The 11,613-nt window shown below is 37.4% G+C and overlaps 1 protein-coding gene and 1 non-coding gene across 3 annotated transcripts; one reads left to right on the forward strand and one right to left on the reverse strand.

Annotated features, from left to right (window-relative positions):
- Positions 1 to 418: 418 nt before the first annotated feature.
- Positions 419 to 11,139, reverse strand: LOC131312040 (protein GID8 homolog). 2 transcript variants are annotated; one of them, XM_058339745.1, is made up of 6 exons: positions 10,929 to 11,139; positions 8,074 to 8,233; positions 7,840 to 7,946; positions 5,778 to 5,909; positions 5,240 to 5,396; positions 419 to 821 (listed from the first exon to the last, which is right to left on the reverse strand). In XM_058339745.1, the coding sequence occupies exons 1-6, from the start codon at positions 10,977 to 10,979 to the stop codon at positions 700 to 702; spliced, it is 729 nt and encodes a 242-aa protein (XP_058195728.1). In that variant the 5' UTR covers positions 10,980 to 11,139; the 3' UTR covers positions 419 to 699. The 2 variants fall into 2 exon arrangements, with proteins under 2 accessions (XP_058195728.1, XP_058195735.1); XM_058339752.1 differs by having other exon boundaries at positions 7,840 to 7,943; positions 10,929 to 11,092.
- Positions 3,098 to 3,205, forward strand: LOC131318247 (small nucleolar RNA snoR100). The gene has a single exon (XR_009197578.1). It is a non-coding gene; the product is annotated as a small nucleolar RNA snoR100 (small nucleolar RNA).
- Positions 11,140 to 11,613: the final 474 nt, after the last annotated feature.

The following is an 11,613-nucleotide window of genomic DNA, read 5'->3' on the forward strand; positions in this document are numbered from 1 at the left end:
ATCACTTTGGGGAAATAATTTTGATAAAAAAAGAAAGAGTTTCTGGAGAACATTTTTTCGAAAACAATACCAATACCATTCTGATATTTTTGAAAATAATTCTTCCTTTGATAATTTAGTACCCCACATAGGTATAAATAGTATCCCCTGACTATTAATCCACCTCATGTTTTTGGGAACCAAACATGGGATGGGATAACAAAGGATTATGCACACGAATATTCCAATCCCATACTTTTAATCTGCGAATCAAATGAAGTCATAGGTCCAAGGAATTCTTTCATGATAGCCAAAGCCCACAAACCGCCAATTCTAGTACATGTCTACAATGCACCTTTTGACGACTTCCCATAAGGAAAAACCAATCGCCCAAAGGTTCGCTCTTTTTGGAATTTTTTGCTGAACAGTGTAGTCTCAGTTTATGAGTACATGATCTCGAATAATTAGATGGAAAGAATACAACAAACTCGAGCATACAGAATTTCTAACACAAATTCAAAAGTTAAAAGAGCATTGAAAATCATCTGTACAGCTTATTTAAAGGTCACTGAACAGCATTTGAGACTAAGGTAACATTCTAACGCAGCCGAAATCTAAATGAAATGAAGTGGCACTCATGAATGACTACATACCTAGACATAGAATACAGACCTTTTGATAAAAAAGTACATGATTCCCGACGATGCTTTTCATCACCTCTCAGACAGTTGGATCTTCAAGCGTCGCCGTGGATAAATCGTTTATGCGAGGATAAGCAGCTTTCTCATCAAGCTGGTTCTGGGCCCATATCAGCATCTTTAACAAGCTTGGAAGCTTTGGGTCTGTGGTATCAATTGGTCATGTACACATTTTACAAAAAGAATGCAAGAAAGTCAAACAAGAATGATAATGACAGTTAAAACGAGCTAAATCAATTTCAGTCGACCCTTATGGGCTGTTTGTGTGACCACACTAATATATAATCTCCTCGGACTATTGACAAGTATAGTACCACACTCTCATGCTATTGTATATCCCACATTCTGAGGGAAATATGGTAACCAATAGATATTTAATTCCGGTGGCAAAAGTTTAAACCAAACGAGGGATATGTGGTCCCCTTTGAGTTCATAGTCTAACCCAATGCTCTATTGTCATGTAGGTTGATTTTATTTGTCTTTCAAGTGGCACGCCATTTTTCAACAATCACAAACTCTTCAAACTAGATAATATGGTATCCAGAGGCGTAACATATGCAATGGCATATTGAAAAATGGAGCACAGTAAGACACATCTGATTGAAGCCAGAATCATCCTACTACCAACTCCAGACAAGAGAACCACATAAAGTGAATCATATGACGTAATGAAAGGTCATAGTTTCTCAGCCTGAGTATCTTTAGGAAGTTCATCCGTAATCCTGAAAACTGGTACAACGAAATAATCTCCTTGAATCAAATTACATCTTGAATGATCTTGTAGGCACTGAAAAGTACTCATCGTGAACATACAAGTTACCATTACCGTAAAAAGTAGTAGAAATAATGTTCTAAACTCATAGCAATAGTACAAGTGTAGGGAGCTGCATTTCATTGTTTTGAAAAGAATGAAGCGTGTAAGCTCCAAAAGCTGAGCCTCTTTTGTGTTGGCAATTTCATTGAGCCTGTATCATGTTTATCAAGTTGTATTTTCTTTAAAATTTGTCTAGATCGTCTGTTTAGGTATGTGGAAAGGAATCACCATATGTAATGTTTGAGAATGCGGTAGTGCTTAGTCAAGCATTTTTTGACGCAATTCAGTAACTGCAGAAGTCGCTCAAGCTACTGTCAGGCAAAATGTCGAGCGGAATAAAAGTTGCTCGAGCGAAGCTAGCGAGATACAACAGCTCTATAAATATCGACCAGTAAGGTCAACCTTAATTGAGAGCGCCATTCCCCCTCTCCCAAGGGTGAAAAATGACCTAGATACATATCTAGGGTGATTGGAGAGTGTTTCTTTGATTGTGCTTGGAGTGTGGATATCTATGCATCATTGAGCGGGGAGTACAGATCTCTATGTATCATTGAGCATTAATAGATCTCCAAGAGCTATATCATCTACAACTACAAGTTTGAGAGAAGTCCTAAGGAGAATTCTTAGGCAATACAAAGTCCTACGGTGGATTATGGGAGGCAAACGGAAGGATTGTGGATTCAAGGCACGGGCGGTCAAGCATTGGGTGCGGTGAAAGTGTGTTCGGCAAGTAGATCTTAGGCTCGATTGTGAGGATAGGATTGATTGTAACTACACAATGAGTATAGTACATGATTTCTTCATGTGGTCTTTGCGTTATCTGTATGGTTGTTTTCTATTGTTTGATTGATTGATATATTGATTAGAGAGTTTTTTATTAAGGGTTCATACCAAGGTTCTGAGGGCCCGTTTAATAACAGTGATAGATGGATGGGATTCGTAAGGAGATGAGATTAGGATTGGGATTGGTAATGAGAAGGGATTGGTAATGAGAAGGGATTAATAATGAGTATGTTCGTTTGGGATGAGATTAGATGATGGAATTATTAATATCATGTTTGTTTGAGATGGAATTAGATGATGGGATTGGATTGATAGAAGAAATTGATAATGAGAAGGGATTGGTAATGTGAAGGAGTTGGGATAGGACTATTAATACCAAGTCCCACGGGGTATTAGCAATACCCCTTATTACCCGGATTATTCATCCCATCGGACTAGTAGTCCGAACTATTTTTGGTTAACAAACAAAGGCTTCATAATCCCATAGGATTGGTTATCCAATCCCAACATGCAAGATCCTACCGGTGAAATTCGTGTACGGTTTCGGATTTATCGTTATAGATAATTTTTACATATTATCCATATTTTATTTTCGTATTAATACACTTCACTTATAAATCAAAGTGTTTAATACTAATTGATACCATTTTAAGGCCATGTAGCACATACCGTACTTAACTAACAGGTATTCTTTTTTCTTTTTTTTTAATCATAACTAACAGTTATTCCATTAATAAAAGTTAGTAATGAGAAAAACAAAAGCCTTTTTTTAACAAATAAAAGAGAGCCTGAGTTCTTATTTATTTACTCGTGTAAAAGTAGAGTATGAAAGAAGCATGGTAATGCGCACATAAATTGAATTGGGCCTCTAGGCCTGCCTTCTCTGATGCCATTTGGTTTTGATTTGGAGGCATGGTTCCGCAGCAAAACAGGTAAACAGGTATAGGGGGGCTACTGTTTCAGTGGTATTCTAAGAGCAGCTACTTTGTGCATATTGCCAAAGGTTAGGTCTATCTCCAATCCTCCCCCACCCATACCCCCAATGATTGGGGACTACTTGGGTTCTGTTGTTGTTGTTTAAAAATAAAGTATGACAGCTTTATGACCTACCTGCAGACTGAAGTCTATTATCGCAGGCTAAAGTGTTCTTTTTCACCTTCAGACATTGTTCAGTCAGTCAGAGGCGTGTTCTTCTTCCTCTGCCGATGAGATCGATCAGGAAACGGTACCAACGAAAACCCACCGGAACTGTCCAATACCGCCGGTATTCCCGAGATCGTCCGAGAACCACCGGAAAATACACCGGGACAAATCCAGCAATCAAAGATACCGGATATTGGGTAAAGCGGTACGTACCGGACAGTAGGGTATCAACACCCTTGGTTCATACATAGCCAATCTCCATGTACCTAAGAGGTCTAGGGTTTTCCAAAGTGAAACCTAATGAAGAAAATATTCATTTGCAAGAGCAAGATCATGTTATGTTTGTTATTTGATGGATTGACAACAGTTCAGATGCTGATTGAAAATACAACGGTACAACCACCACTACCACTATCCACCAGTTGTCAACTGCAGTTATATCATTAATCACAAGTGACCAACCCTCATCTCCTCTATCTCTTCATCTCTCTATTCCTCAACACCAGTGACAAAAAGATCAAGTTACTGCCACGATCGTCCAACCAAGCCAGTCTCCCTATTTTATAATGTAAACTGAGAGATCTTACCTAGCGTGTGTCAGAGTCAGACCTGTTACCTAGCGTGTGTTTTCATTAATTTAAGAAACAAACTAAAAGCCTTTCTGTTTTACTTAATATGGACTTCTTGGTATAATAATCTGAAAGTTCTTGGTGTTGACAGCAAACACTGAAGTTGCTCTGTGGAAATTAATGAAAACCAGTAGAGATTGAGAAAGTTAAGATGCATAAGAGATGATGTTTTAGGAGAACAAAAAAATTGGTGTCATACTAATATTGAGACTAGAAAGAATGAAACCATAATATGCAATCTCCTTGCAACTACAATATCTGAACAAGCATGTTAACGTCAAACGTGGTAAGATCAGTTGTGATTGTGGCTAATGGGTGGACTGGACCATAAGCTTCGGTAGAATGGATTTTATTGATTAGTCTAAGGATTAAAGATAAAACAGATATTATTCAGATACAAAAAAAAATGGACATTTTGGCTTGGGCAGTACTGCCAATTCAAATCAATTGTTGGTTTGAATTTCCTTTTATTTTGAGTGATAGTAGGGGAGGTGCCTCAGAACTTGTGGCTGTTCAGTAAATAGAGAAAAACATCAAGGGTGTTCCCCTAGCCCTATGGCCCCTATGCACTCAGTTAATGGAAGAGTATTCAGCATTTCAAGTAAAGGAAGATGAAACTTGATTTTCGAGCATATATAAATTAACAAATATGTTCCATGTCATAAGGATAGTGTCAATCTTATTGTATTACATTCACGGGAAACCAAAAGGTGCCAATTGTTGGCATGACTTGGGGCTTCCATTCCTATGACGCTAAGTTTCTCAAAGAAGAAAGACTATGACATTTTTTGGAACATTGTGGAGCTTTTGAAATGAGTCAGTCAAGTGACGAAATGATTAAGTCAAGTGTCAAAGGAAGCAAAATGATACGGAGTTTTTTGTTGCATCCTTGGCCTTGGTTAGAGACACGTTCTGAAAGTGTCCACGAGATGACAGAGGTAAATTGCCCCACATGAATCCCACACCACCTTAGAAAGGTCATAAAAATGCAGATGCTGATCCACCATAATCAGGAAAAGAAAATAAATAAACGAATAAATGGAAGAATTGGTATGCATGTCCATGAGTGCATTATGTCTAAGAAGATAAAAACAGTCAAATTACAACTCATGACAATCAAATTATGATTGCAAGGAAAACATATTCTTAAGCAGCTGTATACTAGAAATTTCATAATGAACAACGTTACTAACCTTTTTCATGACTCTGGCTTGTAAGGATGGCTGCATTCACCTCACTTGCTGTCTTAAGGCGCTGAGATATGTCAAGAAGCTCTCCAACGGGACAATTGCTGACATCTTCAAAAGCAAGCAGGGCAACAGTCCTCTCCAACTCTTCTAAAAAACTTTGCTGCATATGATTCCAATTAAAGCATAAGAAAATAAGAACCAAAAGCATGCATAAATACTAACACTTAGTTTGGTTTTGTGTTTTGAGAATCTTTTTTTGATGTAATGAGTGGTAATGAGTGGAGAGAGATAGAGAAATTTATTGAGAATTGTGCAGAGTAAAAAAAAATTCTTAAAACTTGAAAGTGAACAAAGTGTAAGTTCTTAATACGCAAATTCGGCTGCAGTAGCTTGCAGTACCATATACAATATCAACCAACATGTGAGCAAACAATAAGATAAATGACGCTGTGTCCTGCTGATTGAAGATAAAGGAAAATGCAACTGACTCAGCAAACAAATATTATCATTAAAATAGTAACAAGGAGAATTTGGGATATACATTTTCTTCTCCTCTTGGTGCGAGCTCCTCCTGTGCAAACTCCAGAGCCTCTTCTACTTTTCCTTTTCGAATCAACTCTATTAACCTTTGCTGCTGGAGATGGAAAAACAGTTGGGGGTTCGTATCCAATATCTGCATACAAAAATGGCACTCTGTGAATTTTCTGATCAACACAAAACAGGAATCTGTCCCAATCATCCCAAAGAAAACCAAATGACTAACATGAGTACTGATGATTTCCAAGTTTCAGACAGAATGATTTAAAACTCCACATGGCCAACAAAAATTGGCATGGAAGGGTAGAAAAGAAAATAAACAAGAATATTCCAGACGAGACAGATTTAAAATCAAACAAGGCAAAATTAGCTATTTAACAGCAAATTTTACTGAGCAAATTATCAACAAAACTGGTATTAGAACAAACTGCCAAAATCTCAATAATGAACTCTTATTTCCAAGAAGGCCAGAAGGGTACCACAAAATTAATGAGGGAGGTTATCTTCTAAAGTCACCCACAGCATATGCCTTATATTTGTTACTCAAAACAATGTTTAGTAACTGTTTTCAAATTGAAATCATTATCGGATAAGAAACTTGTTAGATTATTATGTTTAGAAAGAATTGGGATCAGAGGATTCCTCAAGTAAAAAGGAAAGGAACAAATAGAGACTCGGCAACTACATATTGCCCCATGAGTTGGCACTGGAAGCATCTCAGTTGGATAGAAGAACACACAAACAAATGATTGGATGAGAACTAGGTAGTATCCATGGAAGCAGCAAGTACCAGTTAAAGGACATGGTTTGGCATCCATAGGTTTCCAAAGTTATTAAGTATGGTTCCAAAGGCATGTCCCAACTCCGATGGTCGTTGATAACTACACAGAGCCTGAATGTTCTCTCTAAAATCACATTTCACTCCCTTTCTTTCTTCTGACAATATGTAGTGACCTCCCATTTGTTAAGTTGCCGTCAATGTGCTTAACCAAAAAGCTGATGCAGCATGTTAACATATCAACAAAATTGTCACCATAAAAAAATCGAGGTCATTCCAAGATAGGATAAGATCATTCACAGAAGCATAAGGGGGAAATCGTAAACCAGCAGTTTCCACTACCTGCATTCAGCTGAAAACTCTGACACAGGAAGTTGGCATAACTATAGAAACAGAAGGGGAGGTCCGTGTTAATTTATGTTTAAGGGAGAACCCTGTAATTAACCCGGACTATTATACCTAAGGAATGGTTCCATGGTCAAGGACATGTCTGAAGGACCGCAGAAAGTGAAGCTCCTCAACAGAAGTCATGACTCATAACTGACAACACCTCATGTCCTTCACATTTTCTGGGTAAATAAAGGTAGGAAAGATAACAAACGTCCAAAGGGTCACGTGACAAACAGCCGAGCAACTAGCTGTAAGAAAGGAGAAGAATTACACATCTTAGGTAGACTAATAAATCCATGAGGGAAAGGCCTTGAGCTGATCAATAATCCCTAAACAAAAGTTTATCTAGGATCTCTTGAGAGTTGAAACAGCTAAACTATATACCCATAGCATCGATTAACTAACAATCCCTCAGCACTTGATCAAGTGTTTCTGGAACATGAAGAAATAAGTAAAGCTTCATGTCTTCTCATCACGGTCACATAAGTAGAAGGATGTTGTCAATTAGCATAGTTGGTTTTCCTTCAACAAAATAGATGGTTAGAAGAAACTCAAGACTTCCTACGACTCCCAAGTCTGATAAAATGGTTAACTGCTCAATTTTGTTTGAATTGAACCAGACCAAGCTCTTTCAAAACAAGACAAAAAAAAAAAACCCAACTAGACCAGGCATCATCTTACAGAAGCAAATACAAGGACGACAAATTTTCTGCAGCTAAAGGAAGAACAAAGTCGAGCACTAAGAGAAGAAATTCAGAATTTCAGCCTCTTTCGAATAAGTGAATACATAAGTCCAACCACCTTAACAAGTCAAACTCTCCTAATTTAGCAATTTATAAACACCAAACATGTATTTCGTTGAGAAGAAAACAACAGACTAACAACGGTATTATTTTACCTCAGGGTTCAAATCATTAACTTTTTCAATTGCATCCTCAACGTTCCCTGATTGAACTGCCTTTTTGACTGCCATGCGATCTGTTATTGTCGCAAGATCTATGTCTGCTATACATCTATAAGGAGTAGCATGTATGTGAAATGAACCATAGTTGCAAGTTATCCTACCATCAACAAATACATTTAAGAAGATCCAAAAAAACAGGGAAGCTATTAGGAGAGGCTAAAAGGATACGTTCAGTTCCAGATTCCATTCTGAACTTTTCAGCTGCATCAACATAACCCTCTGTGACAAGAAAGTTCATCACCAATCTATTCATATCTTCTTTCCTAATCTTTACATCGTTAAGCTTTTTCTCCCACTCCTCTCTTGTAATCAATTTCTTCGAAGTAGCCTGTCAATAGAGACACCATAGACATAGCAACCTTTACATGTGAAAAATTATTCTACCATCACTTTCATATATGTTCTGATATACAACATGATAAGAGGAAAATGTGGCAAAAGCATATTCAACTCAATAGGATAGACTATAGATAGTGCGTTTCGTATACATTGAGACTTGTTGTTTGATTATTACGTCATTCCATAGAGCACACCGAAAAATTGCAAGGCTGATGGAACGCATACTAAAATTTGAAGGCATCTATAACCCCTGATCTTTAGACCTACTCTTATATTCCATTCCTAAACTACATCAAATAGCTAAGACGTTCCAAAATAAGTTTTAGAGTTTGGGACATCATTGATGGGGCTTACAGAGCAATCCCATACATTCCTCGCCAAGTGGTGGTGAGAAGATTGGGTACGAGTAAGAGAGCCAAGGGATTTGACAAAATAAACTTTGAAGTTCAAAAAGTAAAAAGCCAATAATAGTCAATTGTCACAGTTGACCCCATTTCCTGATTGTAGCTTCTTTCGAAACACGTATTTTAGATTCTAGAATAGTAAAAGCCGCAATTCTGTGTGTTCTTTGTTGTGATTATTCATATACATATGCATAAACATGCACAGGACACGTAGTCACCAATAGTATCTAGACTAATTTAGGCCCAATGGTCAGTACAAAATCCCAACATCTTCATTTCATTCCACCCAAGAATCGAACAAATATGACCTATGCGAAGATAAACAAATATGTATACCCACCTGTAGACCAACATAACTATACGCACCTACCACATTTAGTTATTTAGCTTACCCTATAAAATTTGTATGCGTATCTCTACATACCAATACATTTGTATCTATGAGGATGTGTCATGGGTGCATAAGAAAAGGTAGAAAAACTCATATATGCATCCCGTAATTAAACGACAGTCGACAGATACAGAACCAAAACAACTTCATTTTCACAACCCAAGAATCTAACAGAAATACTTGTAATGAAGATAAGAAGATCACATACCAACATATCTGATGCACCTAAAACACTACACAATTAGTTAAACGAGTCAATTGGGTACAATTAAAAAAGAATTAGTTGGAGTTGGAAACACAAACTTGAAATCAGGACACGATACTTAACGTAAAAAGTAAAAGGACTACAATTCGGCAAACTAAACCCTGCTCTCTGTTAACCAAACGGGAGAGACATAATCCAAGAACATCAGCTATAGAGTTGAAGAACTGAAAACCCTAGGATAGTCAATTCTTACTGTTGACCCCATTTTCTATAAAAATCCCTGTGGCTTTGACTACTCCTTACGAAAACACAGATTGTCTAAGAATTCACTGATTTAGTTAATTACCATACGCAACCCCTTGACGCCTTCCAATAAAATTTGCTACTTATCAAGGAAAAAGTTAATTACCATAGGCAAGAAATGCAACCACATTTCGCGTGTATCGCACATATAATTCTATACTTCCATATACTTACCAATGTAGAACCAATGGTTTTAAGTTAGGGACAATGCTCAGTACTACGGCGAAACATCTTCGTTTCATACAACCCGAGGATCAAACAACACCGATTGTAGTGAAGAATGAAGATAAAGACATACCCATACAAAGAAATTATATTCTACTAGTTTTTCTATAATTACAGATATATCCATTATATAAATACCATAAAAATAAAAATAAAAATAAAGAGATTTTGTACTCTATCTATCTTTTATCCCTACGAAATACCAGACAAAATAGTACACGGAACATCTGCAAAATTCGCTATGCGCTTAATAAGTCAATTTGGTAAAATTACTAAGAATTAGTTGCAAAACACAAACTCAAAACGAGGATGCGGCCCTTACCGTAAGAATAAAAGCAATAAATACAGGTCAATTCTGCTCTATGCTAGGCCAACAGGCCAGTCATCCTTCAAGAAAATCAACTCCAATGTTCAAGAACTAAAAACCCTAGAAAATTCCGTCCCCCCTAGGGTTTAGTCAGTGACTTCTTTGGGAACGCATACTCAATCAATTGGCATTAATTGCAACGTTTCTACTCGTAGTTCCACATACACATACAGACATATATCCTATATAACCTATATGGGTTTAATTAGGCACAACGATAACAGCTTCGTCGAGAAGCGAACACGAGTCATAGAAGTGAGTGAATTCAAACAAATACCATCAGATTCCTCATGGATTTTGCTAGTCACTTTCCTTCTTTGCGTCCTGCTTTAGTTCTTCGAAACCCTAGTGTTTTGACGGGGTCGGGCTCTAGTTCTAGTAGTGGGGTACAGATTTTGAGTCGAAGCTCTGATGTTGGGGATCCGGTGGTAAATCAACCTAAGGAGAAGGGTATTGCAGCTAGCCCTCGAACTGGGCAGAATGATGATGTTCGTTCGAGCCCTAAGCGTGTTTCTGCTGGTAATTTGGTTCAAGCGGAAATTGGGAACCCTCTTCCAGATGCGAACCCTAAACCTTCATGGTCTGAGCTTGTCACGCAGGATAGGGGCGCATCTCATATGAAGTTTTCCTATCATCCTCCACAGATCAAAGATGCTAAGTTAGTGGTGTGTCCTCCAGAGGAAGTTATTGACGCTGGTGTTTCTAAGCGGGCAGATTGTGTAGTTGGCTTCAACAAAATCACGACGCGATACGTTAAACGAGTCGATTTGGCAAATTTTGGGGGATTACCATTGCTTCAAGTTCAGCGAGTTGACGAATGACGATCCAGAACAATGACATCAGTGGCAAAACAAAGCCTTCGAACCCATCTAGAATCGCTGTCTTCCTGAGGATGGCGTAAAAGCAACAATTTGGGAGACCAAAACCCTAGGCATTGAACTCAAGATTATATATATATCTAGTGTTGTTCTGCAAGCAGGTTGCATGTGCGAGGAAACAAAGGGTGAATTACACTGACCTCCCCGAGGTTTATCACAAATACACATACTCATTTATAGTTCCTGAAATAACACTGTCATCGTCTGTCAGTTTTTTTTTTTTTTTTCCCATTCTTTCTTTTTTTATTACTTCCTCCATCCCAAAATATTTGTCCAATCCACAAAACGAGGAAAAAAAATAATGCATTTATTTTAAGAAAAAAATTTAAAATTTTTTCATAAATAAAAAGAATTCGTCGAGATATAGTAAATTGTTGAAAAAAATTTAAATTTTTCTTGCAAAAATTAAAATTTTTTACATCCTCGTTTGCATACCTGTTTGGGCTAAATTAGCTCGATCTAATGGCAAATAATTATGTGCGAGCGTGCCAGAAAAAATTTAACTTCAGAAAAGAAATTATTCTTTTTCAAATTGATTGAAAATAACTAATTTAAATCAGGCAACAGTGTTATCCGTTCGTTTACCTCAACTAAGA

This window comes from Rhododendron vialii, chromosome 2a (assembly GCF_030253575.1).
Source record: "Rhododendron vialii isolate Sample 1 chromosome 2a, ASM3025357v1".
NCBI lineage: Eukaryota > Viridiplantae > Streptophyta > Magnoliopsida > Ericales > Ericaceae > Rhododendron > Rhododendron vialii.

Bases quoted from the DNA above. Each gene is read 5' to 3' on its own strand.
- LOC131312040 (XM_058339745.1), bottom strand. From the start codon at position 10,979: ATGTCATTGTTCTGGATCGTCATTCGTCAACTCGCTGAACTTGAAGCA. The intron at 7,947-8,073 runs GTATCCTTTTAG...ATAGATGTATAG, and splicing joins AATGGAATCTGGAACTGAAC to CAGACATAGATCTTGCGACA. The intron at 5,910-7,839 runs GTAAAATAATAC...TTTTGTATGCAG, and splicing joins TTAATGATTTGAACCCTGAG to ATATTGGATACGAACCCCCA.